This window comes from Zingiber officinale, chromosome 8B (genome assembly GCF_018446385.1).
Source record: "Zingiber officinale cultivar Zhangliang chromosome 8B, Zo_v1.1, whole genome shotgun sequence".
Lineage (NCBI taxonomy): Eukaryota > Viridiplantae > Streptophyta > Magnoliopsida > Zingiberales > Zingiberaceae > Zingiber > Zingiber officinale.
The window spans coordinates 102464547-102487307 of record NC_056001.1 but is presented as its reverse complement, the minus strand read 5'-3'; the positions used below and the strand labels follow the sequence as shown (position 1 = coordinate 102487307).

At 38.2% G+C, this 22761-nt stretch overlaps 1 protein-coding gene across 1 annotated transcript; it reads right to left on the bottom strand.

Moving 5' to 3' along the window:
- Positions 1-4: 4 nt before the first annotated feature.
- Positions 5-5681, bottom strand: LOC122016132. The gene is made up of 6 exons (XM_042573341.1): positions 5429-5681; positions 3067-3159; positions 2589-2712; positions 1976-2261; positions 894-948; positions 5-488 (listed from the first exon to the last, which is right to left on the bottom strand). Exons 1-6 carry the CDS (start codon positions 5549-5551, stop codon positions 414-416), a joined length of 756 nt encoding a protein of 251 aa, XP_042429275.1. The 5' UTR covers positions 5552-5681; the 3' UTR covers positions 5-413.
- Between the last annotated feature and the right edge of the window lie 17080 nt (positions 5682-22761).

Here is a 22761-nt window from a genome sequence, read left to right as displayed (position 1 = left end):
AGAATAAAAAGGAGTAAAGCGATCCAAATTATTTTATCGACAGTATGCTCCGAAAATACGGGTTCAGACTGACTCATCAACCCATATGAGAATAGTTAATCTCTATCTCATTGATATGGTTAGATTGAATGATGAGTTTGACTCTTCAGATTAAATGGATCCCCTGCACTTGAAACACGAAAATGGACTTCCAAGAAAAGATTTCTATTTTTTCCCTCTTGGATGAAACAAGGAACTGATCAAACAATTCAAAAACCATGGCTAAAATATTATTGTTGTTCCATAAATAATTCATCAAATGTAGAGGAATCACTTCGCCTGCATCTGAACTGCTTTGGCCGATACTGCAGAAAAATTGTTGAATAGTACAAGGATGAGGAATCACCATGGTTATCATGATCTCTGCCCTCCCATTACCTCATAGCTAACTTGTCACATAGCGTTTGGTATGCAGCAGAGCAGCATTTGAATTTCTCCTCTGCTGCTATCTGTTCATGCATTAGATTAACATCCGGTCAAAATCGTTCCTCGTTGCTCCACAATCACAGTTTAGGCAGATAGAAACATAGCCAGATACGGAAGGGAAGTATAATAAACAAAGAACATAGAGATTAGCAGTTTGGAATAGTTAACTATGCTAGTTTCCACTTATCAAGAGCAACCAATTATTCCATCGAATGATATATATGCATATTTCATGCTTTAGACTCCCTGTAATTTTCCTTTGTAATTGTGTCTGTCTTTTAGATTTCAACCGTGTTGATTGACAGATTCAACCGTGTTCACCACAATCATATTCTACTTGTGACACTAATAAATCCCAAAACAAGTTTAGAAAAAGCAGTGGTTTTTCAACAGAAATACATAAAAAGAGAGAAGCAATATAAGGCTACCTTTGATGACCCTTGGTGTCGATCTGGATGCCATTTTAGAGCACAACTTCTATATCTGTTGAGAAATAATAAAAACAGAAATTTTTAATGTCGTGGACTTTTCATGTAAAAGGAACAAAAGAGACTATTAATCAACAACAAATACGATTTTCAATATGCACGAATATTTGTGTAGATAAATTCAGAGAAATTAGCATCACAAGTCACGGTACATTATTTTTCCTTTTCTGTTTAGCCCTTTGTTTGTGTTACATGATGTAAAGAGCTATATATTTTCAATGTTCACTCTGTTATTTGTGTAGCTAAATTCAGTGAACAGGTCACATGATGTCAACGGTGAGACTATAAAAACAAAGAAATTACAATCCTGAATTACAGAAAAAATAGAAACTAATGTTTAAGAAGAATTAAAACTAAATACATGAAAAATAATTTCTTATAAGTAAAACATTTAAGTTACGATGATTTATTTTCGACAAGCAAATATTGATGACATTATTATACAAAAAATGGGTGGTTAGAATGGAGATGAACTTTGGAATCTTGTGTGATTGTCATTGGCCTGCCATTCTAAATGGGGAATTTTGAGTATAGCAAGACCCATGATTCTTTATGCATCACAATGTTGGGAAATTAGAAAGCAGCTGGTACAAAGAGTTATTTATTAGATGGATATATGAGATTAGAAATAGAAATAAAAAAAAAAGATTGGGATCATAACATAATTTTCCATTACACATTCTGTTCTTTCTTTTTATTCCTTCATCAAGTAGACAACTTCTAAAATTCCCTCTCTTTCTCTCCCTCTCCTTTTTCCCCTTCCCTTTCCTGTCTCTTCCTTCAAGTACACAAAGCATTAGTTTTTATGCTTAGTTTGAAAATGCTTGTTGGGCTGCAAAAAAGTGATGGCACAGTTTGATAAAATGTCGGCTACAAGGAATTATGGTGGACCCAAAGAGAAATGTAGATATGTTGATAATAGATGCGGCATGTTGAGTGGATAAGGGATAACTATACTGGTGATAACATAGACCAAGAGTATGGTTACACAAGATTTGATTATAAACACCTGTAAAACTTACGCATTTTTAACTTCTTTTAACTTTAGAGGTCCAGTTGCCTTTAACCCAAGAGCCAATCTTTCACCAGCAAAACTTTGTTGAACAGAAGCATCAGCATCAGTTTCATCCTCTGTTTCATATGTCCAATTCCTAGAGCTGTTATGGCAAGTACTGCCAGAAGAACTCTGCTGAAAATGTTCAGAATTATTAAATGACGAATCAGAGAACTGTGCCCCTCCATATGCAAAGCCAAATATGGTTTCGATGTCATCATCATCACTTGGACAAATTTCAAATGCTCCATTCCCTATAAATTTACATCATATCAGTTATAAATCACTTACATTTAAAATAACAAAGCATGAGATAAACAAACGATTCTTACATGCTCTCCTTTATAGTAGTATATAGCTGAAGTCTAAAACCTATACATATTGCTATACTTTTGAAGCTCATAATCATGAGAAAAGACAAGATAAAAGTCGGATCTCCATACCACTTTGACATCATGTGTGAATCAAGGTAATGAAATTCGTAATTTAACACGTCAGTATGTCATACTAATGATTGATTCTTCACTGAAATTAAATATCCACATTAAAGATTGTGAAAGATGACACATGAAGAACCGTACTCTTATTCCTATAAGATCTCCAGTGAGCTTCACGAAAGCTATTCTTCCTAGCTTCTCTGGCCCAGAAGTGTCTTCTAAACCAGGGTATTTCATGAAATGATTCCTCATCCTCAGCTCTCCACCTCTGTAATCTCAAGGCAAGTAGAAGAGAATAAAAAGAATATTATAGTTTGAAACGATATCATCAATATGAGAGAATGAAATTATATCTTCGTGAGGCGTTTGAAGGAAAAGCATGTAGAAAGAAGCTAATTTCTTCATTGTAAAATAGAAAAGGAAATCCCAGTAAGAATCAGCAAGTAATTCAATCCTACTAACTACCTAAGATGCCTGGTTAACCTAGGTATTTCTCAAGATGTAATAAACACACCGAGAATGACACCCATCTCCCCTAATCATTTTCATCTCAACTCCGATTCCTTCCATTGCAATACAACAAGCTGATTGAGAAAGCAGAAAACTGCTACTGAAATTTTACCTGAGTGAGGTGTTCAGCGTACTGTGAGAGATTAGAAACTAATTTCCTTTTAGATTCCATATTTCTCTTCTGTTTTGCATAGAAATTGAATCGCTGAATATGTAACTTAGTTAGAAACCAAGATGCAAAGAACAAAAATAATAACATAAAAAATTCTCTGAAATAACAGTAATAAGCTACAGCAGTAAAAAATTTCTAATCAAAGGTAGATCCGCTACCTTAGCGGTCCCCCTAGTGCTGCCAAAAAATAAATAATAATAATAATTTCTAATCAAACTTTTACATAGAGTATGGAACCCACAAATATGCAAGAGTAATCATATTGATTTCCTTTTTAACATAATAAATCAAATAATGAATAAAAAGTAGGTTTGAACTTCCTGTGCCAAATTTATTCTGCTCTAGCTTTGGAGCGTGGGCAATGAATTTCAGCCTGCAGGCTCTTAAGACTCGAACTAGAGAAAAATATACTACTTTTCTTATTTTTCATGTTTCCTTCATTTCTAAAATAGAATATGCAGGGACTAGCTTTGGAATGTCAAAAAGCAGTAGTGCCTACTGAAGTTAGGCATTTCGAAGTAGGTGCTCCAAAGAATTATCATAAATTTGAATCAATTCAATATCTACAGATGAATGGTATCAAGAGCAAACAAAACCACCAATGTCAATCCAAAGCCTAGATAAAAGGTCGAAGCTTGCACAAGACCTTGACACGCCAACATCAAAATTTGTCTAAACCAATTAGCAGATACTAAATAAATGGGACAAACACTGCTTGATACATTTATGTCCACACGGCATGTGGTGGCTATAATGATTGCAAAAGGTAATGACTTAGTGTATGGAGGAATTGGTGATAACATAAGGTGACGAGAGGTGGAAAAAGACTTAGCGGCAATGTTGGTTGAGCAGTTTACAAGATGGGAATAGAAGTGGGATATGGTTATTCAGTCATGTCACTCTTCATTTCCTTTCCCCTTCTTCTCCTTCCCAAGATCAAAGTAAACAACTTTCTTCCCTCTCTCCCTCCCTTATGCTTCTCTTCTTCCCCTTCTTATCATCCAACTTTCTTCCTCCAAAATAAATTGACCAGAGGGAGTAGTCAGACATATTCTGCAATACAAGATAAGTATCATCTAAGACTGTACGTGGTAACATAGAAAAAATAATCCATCTTTCTTTAGATATTCAGCACCCATTATGAGAGTCCTAGGGAACTCATTTGCAAGCATGTTTTCTCTATATTTATAGCCCTCAAAGTTGCTGAGGTATATCAGTTGAATTGATTTATTTGGAATGAATCGGATCATCTAGACGTTAAAAAAAAAAAAAAAAGATTGAATCATCAACAAGATTAACCGCAGATATGAGCTATGGCAGAAGGTCCTTTTTCCATTAGGTGGGTGGCGTGTTTTAGAAAACAGTGTTCTCATTTGCCTTAACTTCATATTAGCTAAGTGTTTTTCTCATACCTTCTTGGTTCATTCATAAAATGAAACAGACTAGAAGGAACTTTTTTTAGGAGTTTTTGTGCTTATCCATTTTAAGATAAGGCTCCACCTCTTTCTAAGTGGTATTTCTTGACTATGTGTCTCTCCTAGGCATGTTGTTAAAAACATCTATCTCCAGCATGCATGTTTGACTCAGGTGGAGCCAAATGGCAATTGACCTTTTACTTGGAGAACTATTTTCAGTATCAGAGATCTGTATCTAACTCCACCGTAATCTGACATTGGCATTGCTGTTGATTAAATGGTTTAACCTTATAGCAAATTTTTTGGTGGTAAAAAAAACAAATCTCCTCCTCGATTCTTCTTTTGGGGCTATCTTATCATCATTTGGTAAATCTACTAGAACTTCATGCGTGTACTCCATAGCCTGAGGGATTCCTGAAATGCTCGCACAGCTACATGAGGGATTCCTGAATGTTCGCACAGCTACATGAGGGATTCCTAATTGTGCTCTACGTTCTTTAACGGCAAGTACTAAGAAAGAAACAGATGGCCACTTATTTTTCTAATATGACTAACCAAACATGGTTGGGATTGCATTCTTTCCTGCTTTCACTTTGCCCAAAGAGAAATGTTCACTATTCATGATTGGTTTGGTATGGTCGGGAGTCTTCAGCCAGCTTGTTGATCGAAAAAATCCTTAATTTCAATAAAATATAGTAAATCGAGCTCATTCATGTGTTTTCGAAGCGGTGTAGAGAAATCATTTCATCAAGCATTTGAAGCACAGTAGAACAGAACAACGAAACCCCCAATCCAACCTTTTTTGTAATAAAAAAATTAGGGAATTGCATAATCTCATTAACAAAAAAAATATACAACAAGAGGAAAGGACATTGAACGGAACTCACAGCGTGCCCGTGGTTCTTCCTCTTGCGCTCCAAGACGGGGGTGGAATGGAAAAAGGAGACGGAGTTCGGAAAGAAAGAAGAGGCGCGGTGACCAGCTAGGACGGCTCGAATGGTGGCGTTCATGATCCAGAAGAAGGGGCGGCGTCGGCGGCGGCGGATGTAACGGAGTGGAACCCTTTCTCATCTTCTCGTCGCCCCGCAGCGATCGGTACGGACCATTTTGACGGCGGTTTGAACCTTGGAGTGGCTCACGTGATCGCTTTCGTCATTTGTAAAAATAGAAAATCATTTTGCACAAATAAAAAATTTGAGTTAATTTATAATAAAAACAAATTAATTATATTTTGAGTTCGTTACATAAATTACGTTAATATTAATCCAAAACTAAGTAATTAATTTTTAGATTGAAGTTATTTTGAAATTGAATGTTTTAACAACGATTTACCAAATAACACGGTTGGTTTTTGTATATTATTCAAAAACTTTAGGTTAAAAAGGTTAAATACACAAATGAAGAGAGTGTATGAACATCCTTGACTATTTTTTTAAAAAAATATTATATATTAGATCGAATAATAATTGCACTTATAATCATAATATACTCTTAATATAATTAAATTACTCAAATAATTCTTAACACAAGTAACTACATGGAACATGAGGTACTGGTCATATAATTCTAGAATTTATTCTAAAAATGAACATCTAACTAATACGAAAACTGAACTAGAAGATCTTTGGGTTGTACTGTCATTATCCCGAATTTGTTCACTTGTCGACGTCTCTTGTCTCATTCGTCTCATTACGTGAAATAGTTAAAATAGATGAGTCTAGAGATTCAGTATATCCAAATTATACTATGCATTAAACAGTTCCTATATTCATGTATCTTAATAGGAGACGTGCCTAACTAAATCTTTATTCATATTAAAGTATTTTCATTGCTTATGCATACTAAAATATAAATGTAAATATACTACGTGTATGGACATACACATGAATAAGCATAGACATGCACATGAACATACATAGATATAAGCATAAATATATATGAACATAAACGTGAACATGAACGTAAGAGCATATGCATGAGCATGAATATACATAACATAAACATAAACATATATGAACATAAACGTGAATATGAACGTAAGAGTATAGACATGAGCATAAATATACATAACATAAATATATATATAAACATAAGCATGAACATAAGCCTTCATGGTTTGACGCACTCCCCAGGCACGAGTCCTTGGATCATACCACCATCCCATATCTGAAGTTAACTGATTTCTTAGATAAGCTTTACGGACTTGCCTGAGACATATCTTACCCGCCCCCTTTCTCCTACCATAATTGGTAGGGATTTGAGCCTTGAAACATACACCCCTACCCATATCTCACCCATAGGTGAGTTGCTTGGGAGGGGATCTCCGGATTAACACTCGAAGCTCCCCGGACAAAAGGTACCCACATTGGAATCTTGGAATGGAAGTGATATATGGTACCTGGATTGCGGCTTGGTAAGCTCCCCAAGGTATAGGATTTCCCCGGATCAACACTTGGAAAGCTTCCCGGCTTGCCAAGGCATATCTTCCCTATACATACATAACTAATTCTATGGTAAGCTTTCCGACTTGCCAAGATATATCTTACCCATACATACATAACTAATTCTAATGGTAAACTCTTCGGTCGTAGGCCCCCGGAACTTAACTAGGTACATGGCCCAGGTATAGGTCTCCAGGGTCACACTAGTTACACTTGAACATGTACATAAGCATAATCATGATCACTACACGAACATGGAACATAAATATAAACACGTGCATAAATGTAAACGGGATCATTTCGTGAGCATGGACATAACCATAAACATGAACCTAACATAAACTTGATCACTTCATAAGTATGGACATAATCACAAACATGAACACAACACAAACCTGATCCCTACATAAGCATGGACATAAATATGTACATAAACATAAATATGATCACTACGTAAGCATGACTAAGACATCAAAACATGGTTAACTTCATATCCAAATAACTCTAGTCCGAAACTAATTTCTATTGTAACGATATCAAAACATAATTGCTAACTTTTAATCGAAACAGGTAGAAGGACCAAAGCATGGTTGTAAAGTAAAAACATGATTATTAACCCCTAAAAATAGTGAAGAAAATAATTCCTACATAATATGAAATCTACAAATTTTACAAACCATTTAAACACACATGTTACTACAAAATTCGAAAGTCATAGGTGCCCAAACTGAAACCTATATTAAAGAACATGGTGACTATATCATCAAGGTGCAACATGGATGAACCACATATGCTATACCCAAAAAACAAAGCCTAAAAAAATTTAGGAAAAACATGGTAGCTAGTCTTTTAATACATTAAAGTGTATCATGGATAGAACACACATGTTATAAGTTATAACTAAAAGAAATCGAGAGCTCCATAGATGTCAAATCTGAAACCTAAGAATTTAGGGAAATATGGTAGCTAATCTTCTAATACTTTAAAGTGTAACATCATGACACATAACCTCCAAAACAATAGAGAATCAACACTTATAAAAATTCAGAATTTAATCTATAGCATACAAAGTTTTCATGATAGGATGAAAGTGTAAAATATCGAAAATAGGCGAATATTAATAAGGGAATTTTCAAGAATTTTTGGAAATTTTTCGGAGCTCGTATGGACGAGTTAACGGGGATAAAAATAGGGCCCGGGAAAAGCCTATTTGGACTACCCATTTAAGCGAGGAAATGTTTATTTCTTAAATTCCTTTTTCTTTTTATTTTATTTTCTCTTTTCCTTAATTCCTCCACTTCCCTCCCTCGCGCACCCGAGCCGCTCCCTTCTTTCCCCGCGCGCCGACGGCTTGCCCTAACCGCTGTCGCCTGCGGCGGTTCTTCCTCCCCCTCGCGACAAAAACCCCTCGACCACTTCCTCTTCTCGTCTTCTTCCTCGCCGAACCGATTTCCCCTCTCCTTCTCATCTGGCCGACGCGACTCCGACGCGGATCCTTGGCCACAAGAGTTTCAGCGCCGGCAGCCGGTGCCCTTGCAAGCGGTTGGCGTCGCCCGGAGCAGTGCCGCTCCTCCCTGTGCTGCCTCATATGTGCCTCTGTGCCCTAGCGTTGGCCCGCCGCCGAGCCTTGGTCGCCTCACAGCCACTCTTCGCCGCCGCGCACAATCCGTTGGCCGCCATTGAGTCCTGCCGAAGCCGCTACCCTCACCGGACAGGAGCAGCGCTGTCGCCTCTTCCCTAGCACTGTCGTGGGCCATCAGATTCGACCCAACGTCGTTGTCGATACCCTGGTTCACCCCTACACAGTGGGTTTCTTTCATCTCCGGTCAAGGGTAAGCTACTAGCGTGAATTTGGGATCTGATTCTATACATTTTGTTAGGTTTTTGATCACCGCAGTGGAGGGTTTCCAGCAGCACCCCTTGTTCCAGAAATCAACAAGGCTGAGGAATAAGTTAAGGAGTTAAGCATTTTATACATGCTATGGATCATGGGTTGATTCAATTATGTTAGATAGTTGTTCATGTGTAGATGGATTTAGGTTTATGTGTTGATTAGGGTTTTCGCTCTAATTTAGGGTTGGAGAGTTTGTTTAACTAATTATAAGAATTTAGTTAAGTAAAAGTATGTCTATTGGTATTACAGGACTTTGACGCGAGACGAGCATCTCGACGTCGTAATTTGGACCAGATTGGACTATCCTATTGGAGGCGGGTACTTTGACTTATGTATTTTGATATGCATAACAATGTGTTTAACATATAGCATGATTGTGTTTTCCATTTGTTTCGGTTGATCACTACATGATCTGTTACATGTTGCTTGTTTACTTATTATGCACTGCATGTTATTATTTATGTGACCATACATGCTTTAGGTAGTGACCCAACCATATGATACATTATGTTCAGGACCTAGGGGTTTATTTGATACCCTATCTGTTTGTGTACCTTCCATCTGATACATTGACTTGTGGTACACCTTTTATTTATGTATGGATCTTGCTATGCTATTCATGATATTGCCATGTTTAGTGTCATGCATCATCTTGCATGATTACATGCTGTGCGATTGTCTGCTCCATTATTGAGAGTGCATCGCCAGTTACATGTATCTGTACACACCACCACTCATAGGTTAGTGGTATATCAGACAGGTGTGTGGCAGTTCTGCTGTTTGACTCTGTTGGTCTGGTGACTCAGCGTGGTAGCCGGCAGACGGTTCTGCTCTGTTTGGCTCCGCTGGTTTATTCATCCGCATAGTAGCTGGCAGGCAGTTGGACTTTGTTTGGCTCCGTTGATCCGCTCATGGGTAGTGTGACTCAGCGTAGTAGCCGGCAGAGAGTCCTCCCCGTCATCGTGTACCTGGAGATGAGAGCATTGCGCTCCCCCATTTATTATTTCGGGGTAGGAGTATGTGTGTACTCCGACAACATCCCGTCCACTCGGTCACTCATCAGGGGTAGTGATGTCAGAGTGCACGGTTGTCACAGCCCTACCCACTCGGACTCACCATTGTGTGTGAGATGGCTGATTGGAGTCAGGGGTGACCATATCATTGACATCATATGCATGATGCATTTATTGTTTGTGTTTGCTGCATTTACTTGCTGTATTTATTTGGATGCATATGATTGACATGCATACAGGATTATGACACTCTCGGTCTGATGACCTAGTTACCTTTATACCTTAATCCTGGTTAGTACAATTTTCTCCTGTTTTTGTTCCAGTTGCATTTATCCTTCTCGTATTCAGGAGACTGTACGCATGATTAGTGTTGTCTGTTATTTACTTTATTTTGCATATCAGTTGTACTTGCTGAGTGTTGGACTCACCCCGCCTCCATTGTTATATTTTTCAGGTTGAGGCTGTCCGGAGCAGTTCCAGTCGCTAGTCCCCATCTGCACGTAGTGCTAGTCCTTTGCTGGTCTATAGTTGTTATTTTATCTTAGTTTCTCTATCAGACTTTGTTTTTAGTCTTGTATTGTTTTACTTATGGATATTGTATGAATTCTTATCGTTTGATGGATTTTTGGTATGATTTGGATTTATTCTACTACATGCCTGCCTGGACGGCAGAAGAGGTGAGTTCTTCGGATTTGAGCTTTACGAGTGTAGTTGAGTAGGGTTGATTTCGAGTCATCTTATTACTGCGTGGTTGTGTCAGCCAGAGGCTGAGAATTATATTAACTGCGTGGTGATTGTCTATTTATTATTGTTGTTTATTCTAGCCGCATGTGACTGAGGTATATGAGGATGTAGAAAAGTTTCAGATTGTCCGCCGTACAGGGGAGATGCTGCCAAAATTTTCTCGGACAGGGACTCCTCCGGGGCGTGACAATTTTAGTGGTATCAGAGCTTAAGTTTTACGATCTTTATTTTCATATTTTGAGATATTTGGGATAACCTGATACCATTTTATTTGGTATAAGAGCGCCAAAGTTGGCGATACTTGTTTGATTTTCGTGTGTTGGATTTTTGAGATTTATCTGATACCAATTTATTGGTATCAGAGCAGGGTGTGATACCTGCTTTTAGTATTCTGGATATTTTGTGTTAGCCCAAGTTTGCGAGTCAAACTGGGTAGTTATTTTGGATTGCACGGATTTTCCATTATGTATATGTTATGGATTTCCGTTTCGAATTTATATGGATTTCCGGTGATTTTCATGTTCGGAATTTTGAGGTCAGAAGTTGGGGACTGGACAGCGATGGAACATCTCCAGACGACATATAGGTATGATGCTTAATTTTATAGTTTGTGACATGTATTAGCATTCTTTATTGAGTACCTGTCTGGTTGTTGAAACACATAGTATATGTGATGGGTTAGCCATTGAGCATGATTGACCTTAATAGACATCAAGGATTATAGTATCTGATGATTTTTCATATCATACCATCAGTAGTTTTAGCTTATGTTACTACTAGTAAGAGATGGAGGCATGTACCAACCTCTGCTATTGTTAGCTGGGTAATGGATGATACCTACATATTCCTGTTGACTTAGCCAGTAGAGTTTTTATACCCATATCTTTTGGATATTAGGGTACCCGATACGATGAAAATTGGTCATTGGAGAGTTACCATGTTTGATCATTGTTGAGAATGGTTTGAGGTTGAGGGATATTGTGAGATCAGATATTGTGATATGTTGATTTCTAATGATATATGGGAGTAAATGTTATGTGGTTGTCTGATGATCTATTACTAGATATTTGTTTTGATGATCTATTAATGGATAACTATTTTGATGATCTATTATTTGGGTTGTCGTTGATGGTGACATAGTGCGTGTCATGTATGATATTCACAGGTTTGATGATTATAGTTGGTGATCAGATTATAAATAGGGTGCTAGAGAGTTTACGGTTGAGTGTGCCTATGAGATTTTAATAAATTTGGTTAGTTGTTGTGGTTAGTTAACAGGATGATAAAAATTGATATTGGCTTCCTCTGATATTGGACTATGTGGATAAATAACGATTTGATATTTTGAATGCTAACTTGCTCTCATGGGGAGTAGAGACTGATTCATCTGATATTATGTGAGTTGATATTTTTGAGGATAAAAATGAGAGTGTCTTGATGTTCTTGAATTTTGACTTTATCTTTTGGGTCGTACACATTTATACATATGATATTATATGGGTTGACATTTTCTAGTTTGAGTTGATGTGTGGGTTTCCGATTACAAGTTTGGGTTCCTCTTATATATAGTTTGAAATGCTGGCACTTGTTGCTGATGTGTTTGATCCTAGTGCCTTCCAAAGGGTTTAAATAGGAGATTGTGGTTTAGACTTTGATGAACTACGTTTTGTTCTCTTTGTTGCCTTTGAAATGCTGGATAGATTGAAAGGTGTAGAGCCAATTCGATGTTGTTATGTTTCTGACTGGTTGTAGGCTTGGTTTGGATCTATTGCGAGATTTACTTTCCTTTATGATTAGTTTGGTTTTCGGGATTGAGCCAACAAATTTCTATATATTGGTTATGGCGGGCACATGTTTCTTGATGAGTTCTGGATTTTTCAAAATGGTATTAATTGGTTGAAGATTTCTTCATTGGTGATTTCAATGTGAGTTACTGTGGTTCTGTTGAGGATAGTACAGTATCAACTTGTAAGTCATGAGCTCATTGGGATTTATGATTTCCATGGCAGTTTCCATACCTGCGATCTTCTGCTACATTGTTATGCTTAACTTAGGAATCAGATTTAGCATGGATCTCCTATATGTATGCTTGCTTCAATTGTTAATCTTTAAAGGCAGAATTGTTGTGGCTTTATTTTCTTGGTTTAGTTACGGCTTCGTGAGGATTTAAGGTGAGACCGATGATGTTATGCTCTGGTAGTTTCTAATTTTTGGTGGAATGTGTTTTGGTTATATTGAGGATATAAATTTTATTGAAGTGTTAAATGTAACCAATTTTTCATCAATGTCAAGACTGCATACGGTTGAGATGGTCTTGATTCAGTGATGCACCTTTGCTATAGATAATTAATTTTATTGTAAGGACCCATAGGGGAATTAGGTACACCTTAGATGAGCAAACAACTAGGGAGGAGACGATGCTACTGAATGCCATTGCAAAGAGAAGGCTTTCTATTGTTCAAGATGACCTGAAGCTCTAGAAATCAATTGCCCTAATATTCTTTGTCAGTCCTACCTATCCTCAGCTGAAGAGCTAAATAAGAAATAGGTAGACAGTTAGTGAGCAATTGAAAACTCTTCCTTGAGTTGCACCTCTGACCCGGTGAGGATCAATATAAGATAAGGAAATTTTTTTAATAATTGACCTGGATTCTATGAAAAGTTAAGGAAGCTGCCTTAACAATGCTGAGATTAAAAGCCATCTCTAGCATATTGTGAGCTTTGAAAGTCAGATTAATGCTACTCCCTGGCTGGGCCACTTAAAGGCCCTTGCTCCTGTTCCCTTCTCAACATATGGTGAAGGCAATCAATTGTTACAGTGAAGAGAAATAAAGGCAATGAACCTTGGCTGAGTGCTCTACCACATTTGAATCAAACACCCAGCCTGCCATTCACTAATATGGATTCACATGTAGTAGAGACAATGTCTAAAATATAGAAGGAATCCACGCATTGCAAAATGGGTGATAGTGGTGGTGGTGTTGAGGTGTGCTTGCCAATGGGGGTGCTCTCGGGCAATTGGTCAAAATATGAAGCTTGACACACCCTCTGGATCTATATGAATAAGAGCAATATGAAAGTATGTTGATTTTTGCATATTTATAAGGTGTGTACATATGATTATTATGCGTTGTGGGAATTCTTGATAGACGGTTTAAATTGCACGTAGTGAGAGTATACTTGTCCAGTTGTGATTATTGTGGGTTTCTAGTAGACTATACCCGAGTGGTTAGGCATACATGTCTGATTATTTATTGGAGATATTTCGTCGATTAAATCTATGTTGTGAAATGTGCACATGTGTTTGAGTATTTTATTGGAGGTATCTTATCGATTTAATCTGAGTTGTGATATGTGCAGATGTATTCGGTGTAATATTCGAGGTATCTTGTTGATTATGTTTGTTCTGTGTGTACACTCGTGTCTATTATGATTTGTTGGAAGTATCACACTAATTTATATCTGTGTTATGAGTGTGTTGGGTGTGTACTAATTGGATGATTATGTCGATCATACCTATTTTGTGTGTGCACGTGTGCCAGGTGTATTGTTGGTAGCATCATGATGATTCTACCTATGTTGAATGTAGAATGTTAAGTGTCTACATTATTTTATTGGTTGTATTACCCTATCAACTAATTCTCCTATTAGTGGGTGACCGATCCATTAGGATGATGATAGAGTTGACTGTGGATTTGATTTGTTTACTATGTTTTTATACCCTAGGCTATTCACAATGATCTGTGATAGAGAGATCTCGTGCAGTCTCTAGCCGGATAGTTAGGTGCCTTGGACACTTATGTATTATTTGTAGTGGAACGTTGCTTCCACCTATTGTGGATTGCTTGTAGCGGAGTATTGCCCCTATATATATATTGTAGATACATATTACGGATTTAGTTGTGGTGGAGCATTGCTCCCACATATTGAGAATTTCTTGTAGTAGAGCGTTGCTTCCACGTATGATGGAGCGTTGCTCTCACATTGGTGGATTTATTCTTTAGTGATTTATATTATTGGTGATTGGATTTCAGATTTATTGTCAGAGATCTTATGGTTAGGAATGTCTGTGATACGGACATTATGTGTCTTGGTTTTACCATTAGGGCTTGCGGAGCCTTAGATGTTTATGGACTTGATGAACCACATCTTTCTGGAGTATTTGGATCAGTTTGTTATCGTCTTCATTGATGACATATTGGTCTACTCGCGTTCAAAGGAGGAGCACGTATAGCATCTTCGCACAGTTTTGGAGATTCTTCGACGACATCAGCTGTACGCGAAGTTCAGCAAGTGCGCGTTCTGGCTATCCTCAGTCGGTTTTCTGGGACACGTGGTCTCTAGCAGAGGTATTTCAGTAGACCCTCAGAAGATCGAAGCTGTCACCAGTTGGGAGCAGCCGAAGTCAGTTCAGGAGATCCGTAGTTTTCTGGGATTGGCCGGATATTACCGACGTTTTGTCGAGGGTTTCTCGCGTATTGCTATGCCGCTGACACGCCTGACCAGGAAAGGCGTGAAGTTCACGTGGTCCGAGGATTGCGAGACCAGCTTTTAGGAGCTGAAGCGGAGATTTGTGTCGACTCCGATTTTGGTTTTACCTTCTGGAGAGGATTGGAGTAGTAGCTTACCGGCTAGCACTACCACCGTCCCTGGCAGGCGTCCACGATGTATTCCACGTATCTATGCTGCGGAGATAAGTACCTGACCCGACGTATGTGCTGACAGATATTCCAGTTCCAGTTCAGCCTGACATTACTTATGAGGAGGTTCCGGTACGGATTTTGGACCGGAAAGAGCGTCAGTTACGGAACAAGACTATCCGGCTGGTTAAAGTCGGATGGCAGTATCATTCGGACGAGGAGGCTACTTGGGAGCTCGAGGATACGATCCAAGCTCGATACCCCCATCTTTTCACTTGAGGTATGTGATATAATTTACTGTTCAACATTTATACTTTATATCTGTATTAGTATTTGCTGATGGTAGATAACAAAATTTGGGGACAAAATTTTTATTAGTGGGGGAGAATGTAAAATACCGAAAATAGGCGAATATTAATAAGGGAATTTTCAGGAATTTTTAGAAATTTTTCGGGAATTTTTCGGAACTCGTATGGACGAGTTAACGGGGATAAAAATAGGGTCCGGGAAAAGCCTATTTGGACTACCCATTTAAGCGAGGAAATGTTTATTTTTTAAATTCCTTTTTCTTTTTATTTTATTTTCTCTTTTCCTTAATTCCTCCGCTTCTCTCCCTCGCGCACCTGAGCCGCTCCCTTCTTTCCCCGCGCGCCGACGGCTTGCCCTAACCGCTGTCGCCTGCGGCGGTTCTTCCTCCCCATCGCGACAAAAACCCCTTGACCACTTCCTCTTCTCGTCTTCTTCCTCGCCGAACCGATTTCCCCTCTCCTTCTCATCTGGCCGACGCGACTCCGACGCCGATCCTTGGCCACAGGAGTTTCAGCGCCGGCAGCCGGTGCCCTTGCAAGCGGTTGGCGTCACCCGGAGCAGTGCCGCTCCTCCCTGTGCTGCCTCATATGTGCCTCTGTGCCCTAGCGTTGGCCCGCCGCCGAGCCTTGGTCGCCTCACAGCCACTCTTCGCCGCCGCGCACAATCCGTTGGCCGCCATTGAGTCCTGCCGAAGCCGCTACCCTCACCGGACAGGAGCAGCGTTGTCGCCTCTGCCCTAGCACTATCGTGGGCCATCAGATTCGACCCAACGTCGTTGTCGATACCCTGGTTCACCCCTACACAGTGGGTTTCTTCCATCTCAGGTCAAGGGTAAGCTACTAGCGTGAATTTGGGATCTGATTCTATACATTTTGTTAGGTTTTTGATCACCGCAGTGGAGGGTTTCCAGCAGCACCCCTTGTTTCAGAAATCAACAAGGCTGAGGAATAAGGTAAGGAGTTAAGCATTTTATACATGCTATGGATCATGGGTTGATTCAATTATGCTAGATAGTTGTTCATGTGTAGATGGATTTAGGTTTATGTGTTGATTAGGGTTTTCGCTCTAATTTAGGGTTGGAGAGTTTGTTTAACTAATTATAAGAATTTAGTTAAGTAAAAGTATGTCTATTGGTATTACAGGACTTTGACGCGAGACGAGCATCTCGACGTCGTAATTTGGACCAGATTGGACTATCCTATTGGAGGCGGGTACTTTGACTTATGTATTTTGATATGCATAATAATGTGTTTAACATATAGCATGATTGTGTTTTCCATTTGTTTCGGTTGGTCACTACATGATCTGTTACATGTTGCTTGTTTACTTATTATGCACTGCATGTTATTATTTATGTGACCATACATGCTTTAGGTAGTGACCCAACCATATGATACATTATGTTCAGGACCTAGGGGTTTATTTGATACCCTATCTGTTTGTGTACCTTCCATCTGATACATTGACTTGTGGTACACCTTTTATTTATGTATGGATCTTGCTATGCTATTCATGATATTGCCATGTTTAGTGTCATGCATCATCTTGCATGATTGCATGCTGTGCGACTGTCTGCTCCATTATTGAGAGCGCATCGCCAGTTACATGTATCTGTACACACCACCACTCATGAGTTAGTGGTATATCAGACAGGTGTATGACAGTTCTGCTGTTTGGCTCCATTGGTCTGGTGACTCAGCGTGGTAGCCGGCAGACGGTTCTGCTCTGTTTGGCTCCGCTGGTTTATTCATCCGCATAGTAGCCGACAGGCAGTTGGACTTTGTTTGGCTCCGTTGATCCGCTCATGGGTAGTGTGACTCAGCGTAGTAGCCGGCAGAGAGTCCTCCCTGTCATCGTGTACCGGGAGATGAGAGCATTGCGCTCCCCCATTTATTATTTTGGGGTAGGAGTATGTGTGTACTCCGACATCATCCCGTTCACTCGGTCACTCATCAGGGGTAGTGATGTCAGAGTGCATGGTTGTCACAGCCGTACCCACTCGGACTCACCATTGTGTGTGAGATGGCTGACTGGCGTCAGGGGTGACCATGTCATTGACATCATATGCATGATGCATTTATTGTTTGTGTTTGCTGCATTTACTTGCTGCATTTATTTGGATGCATATGATTGACATGCATATAGGATTATGACACTCTCGGTCTGATGACCTAGTTACCTTTATACCTTGATCCTGGTTAGTACAGTTTTCTCCTGTTTTTGTTCCAGTTGCATTTATCCTTCTCGTATTCAGGAGACTGTACGCATGATTAGTGTTGTCTGTTATTTACTTTATTTTGCATATCAATTGTACTTGCTGAGTGTTGGACTCACCCCGCCTCCATTGTTGTTATATTTTTCAGGTTGAGGCTGTCCGGAGCAGTTCCAGTCGCTAGTCCCCATCTGCAGGTAGTGCTAGTCCTTTGCTGGTCTATAGTTGTTATTTTATCTTAGTTTCTCTATCAGACTTTGTTTTTAGTCTTGTATTGTTTTACTTATGGATATTGTATGAATTCTTATCGTTTGATGGATTTTTGGTATGATTTGGATTTATTCTACTACATGCCTGCCTAGACGGCAGAAGAGGTGAGTTCTTCGGATTTGAGCTTTACGAGTGTAGTTGAGTAGGGTTGATTTCGAGTCATCTTATTACTGCGTGGTTGTGTCAGCCAGGGGCTGAGAATTATATTAACTGCGTGGTGATTGTCTATTTATTATTTTTGTTTATTCCAGCCGCATGTGGCTGAGGTATATGAGGATGTAGAAAAGTTTCAGATTGTCCGCCGTACAGGGGAGATGCTGCCGAAATTTTCTCTGACAGGGACTCCTCCAGGGCGTGACAGAAAAGGGGCACATAAGTGAACTACACCAAATCTAAAAACTAACATATGATGCCCAAGGTGATCATAAATAAAAAGAACTTAAACATAACTATACTAAATCCAAAAATTTACATATATTTTAAGCACAACATGGTTAGTTTTATGGCAACATACCCCCTAAGATTCGAACCTATACATGACACAAAGCAATCATAAACTTGGGTTCAACTTTATGGTATCAAAATTTCTAGGAATTGAACTTAACTTAACTTAGTATCAACAATAAGGAGGATTTAATGGCATTTAAAACTAGTAAAATCGAAACTAACAAACACACAAGGGTCTCAAAGTATGAGGATTTCATGGCCTCCTAAAACCCTCAAAACCGAATTATAAGGGAACTAAACATGCATGAATTTAAGGAACTAAAAAAAAATATAATATGAGAAGAACATGCCTTCAACTCTATCTTACTACCAAGCCTCTTCTTTTCCTCCCCTTAGAGCTTGGAATGATGGTGGTGGAGGCTAGGGCCGGCGGTAGTGAAGGAGGGTTTTAGAGTTTTTGGGAAGTAGCTGAAAATCCAAGGTGAGGAATGCATTATATAGGTTTTACCACGTTTAATCCATCTTTGAACCTTTCTACCATAATTACTAAGTCATAGTTTTTTTTATTATACATACTAAGTCATATAACTTTTTATATAAAAATTTATACACATGAGTTATATAAATTTATATATATATATATATACTAAGTCATATAATTTTTTTATATTAAAATTTATACACATAGGTTATATAAATTTTTATATACATACTAAGTCATAACTTTTTATAAAAATTTATACACATGAGTTATATAAATTTTTATATACTTACTAAGTCATATAAATTTTTATATACATAATAAAAAAATTATATCCATGGGTTATATAAATTTTTATATATACACTAAGTCATATAAATTTTTATTTAAAAATTTATACACATGGGTTATATAAATTTCTATATAATTACTAAGTCATATAAATTTTTATATAAAAATTTATGCACATGAGTTATATAAATTTTTATATATTTACTAAGTTATATAAATTTTTATATACATATTTAGATATAAAATAAAATTTATATCTATTTATATCCAACCATTTTCTTAAAATAATTGATTAATCCAAATCCCATAAATGTAAGCTAAGTTAATTAATTAAATATAATTAAATCTATCTATTTGAATTAATCAATCTTAATTAAATCTTAATTAATCAAATAAATCTTGTTAATTAAAATAATATAATTTCAGACACTACAATATAACACCCTACACTCTCTTATGTAATTATAATAAGAATTAAATGAAAACACAATTTTACTGACACAGATTGTAGTTGAAGACCGAAAGTCGGTGTCAATGTCATACTAAGTGCATCAATTGGGTGTAGTAGAGTTGTAGTACAATAGTTGGATGTAAACGACGTAGCAGAATCAAGTCAAAGCTTGTAATAGAATTAATTATAGGAGCACTAGTCGAAGACTTCTTTTATAGGGTATTGGGGGCACCTCCAATGACCTAGGGCATCTCAGGTGAAGCTCATACGATCTATGGACGACGACATTTATCCACTCTAGGGCACCTTTAGTGGATCTGAGACGCCTCCAATGTGTCGACTTAGGGCGCCTCCATACAATTGAGGTGCCTCCACCATGTTGAAATTTCATCCTCAAAGTTTATATGTTCTGGGGCACCTCCAATCATTCGAGGCACCCTAAACACTATTTATCCTAGTTTGATTTTTTTTTTACTTTGAGCTCCTACAAAATAAAGTTAATCCAACTAACAAAAATAGTTGCAAAATAGAGTTAACACAGATAATAAAAGTTATGAATTAAATCCCGTCTAACAAAGACCAGGATCTAATCTTGGTCTCAAGTTAGATTTTTAAAATGGATATAAGTTGGACCAATGTCTATAGTTCCACTGGACTTGTTTTTCACTGGATTTATCTCTTCGAGTTGTTTACCTGACTTATCATTTGCAGAATGACTTGGCTTGATGTCTAATCTCCTAACCCACTAGGTCTTTATACCAGACATCCCATCTGGACTTCAACCAGTTGTTTGGTCCTGCTGACCCAACTGGACTTCCTGCAAGATATCTGATCCTCTTGGACCTATTTAGGTTTTCTGCCAATTATCTAGTCCTCTTAACCTAACTAGACTTTGTTAGCATAGGAAGTACCAAATGATCAAACCTAAGTTTTAATTATGGTAAACGATTCAAAGTTAAGGTTTATTATTGTTCTAACAAGTTGAACTAAATGTGCAGGAAAGTTCTAAGTGACCCTAGGCAAAGGAATGCCCTAGTTGTAGTTAGGTGACGAAGTCCTGGTTTAGGGGGCTGAGCAAAGTCTTGGTGGGTCGAGGACGTTGGGAAAAATCCTAGGGTCGAGGACTTTAAGTGAAAGTTCTGGGGGCCACGGACACCAGGCAGAAGACTGGACAGGTCAGGTATCGAACGCCCAACGGAAAGACCTGATGTCTCTTACGCTGAGCAAAAGTCCAAACGATCTATAGTGTAAGTATCTCAGGTTAGTTTTGATGTTATCAACCGAATCAAGTTAAGTCCTGTTTATATTTGATCCTTGTATCTAAGTGTGCCTGAGCTTAGGAACACAAGAAGTCAAGAGGAAGACGCAACCAACGAGAAGGATGACACTGGAAGGAGCCGATGGATTCAGTGAATTCGAGGGATGAGGTGTTGCGGAAGAGTACATTGGTGGACGAGAAGGATGTGCACAACGTTCGAGGGATGAGAAGCCTAGAAGGAAGCCTACTTGATGAGAATGTCAGAATTGGGTTCGGGTGAGTTCAACTCCGATTCGCCAGAGCATCACCCATATGAAGAGATCAACTAAGGAGCTGATCTACCTTATGAAAGACGCCTTCAATAAATAGTGTCTAAGGCACCTTCCAGCCTATAGAAGGTGTCTTCTAGTGATCGTTAGCTAAAGATAAAGTTTTATCTTCGACGATAAGATTTCTTTAATTGAAGGCATCTTAAACCCTATTGAAGGCGCCATCCAGCTTCGGATAAAGTTTTCCAAGGGTTCTAAAAATACTCCTGGTATTAGAAAATATTCAATAACTTCTGTATTAATCTCCTAGGAACTTTTTGATCTTTTCAAAGAGTATAAGAGTCTTCCAAAGCGATATTTTTTGGTGGATCTTTGCAACTATCTTGGATTAACAACCACCTAGATTATAACCAAGTAAAAATCTTAGTCTCTTACTTAGTTCTTTTTAAGTTGTTATTTATTATGTTATATTTGGTTAACTAATATTGTATCCTTGCTAAAACTATCTTGAGATTCTTCTAACTTATTTTTAAGGTAATTCACCCCCCTCTTGTTGGCCTATATGCTCTAACAAGTGGTATCAGAGTCCAACCATCTCAGAAGGACTAACTGTCGACTGAAGTACAAAGACGATGGTCGGACCCAGCATCTACCAGCCTAAATTCAAGGGGAGTTTGCGATATAGAAGAAATGCATGGAGGTATTCTTCAAAATAGACTTTGAATTGCTTTTAATAATTAAATATGATTTTATAGCTCTCAAGGACCAACAAGGACATAAAAAAGAGGAATGCCAATGGACCAAAAAAGTACAAGCCGACTTTATAGTGAATAGACAAACCAAGTTCCATCTGTAGAGTGTACTTCCACCCCAAGAAGTTAGTCTAATAAGAGCTTACGAATCAGTGAAAGAACTCTGAGAGAAATTTCAAGAGCTACACGAAGGAACATCCGAAACAAAGCTCATGAGATGGGACCTGCTCTGGAACCAAATCAACAATCTTCGGATGGAAGAAGGAGAAACAATTGCTGATCTACACGGAAGAATCAATGAGCTAATCACCATATTAATGAACTTCGGAGAAATGGTAACTAATAAGAACTTTCAAATGTATGCTCTAAATACGTTCTCGAGAATATCGGAATGGACATCTATAGAAGACTCCTAATATATCTCCAAAGATCTCGAGGTAAATACACTAGAAAATCTTTTTTCTACTTTCAAATTATATGAGTCTCGGTGTGTAGGATAAAGAAAGAGGCTAAATCAGAACCTAGCACTACAAGCCCAAAAGAGCGAACCAGATTCAGACTCATCGATTGACGAAGACAAAGCAACCTTCATGGTATGAAAATTCTTCAAGTATTTTAAATCTGACAAATTTAACAAGTTGCAGGCCAAGATGTTCTGGGAAAATAGAAAGTAAGATTCTATAACTGTCAAGAAGAAGGGCACATCAAGGATAATTGTCTGAAACTAAAAAAGAAGGAGAAAAACAAA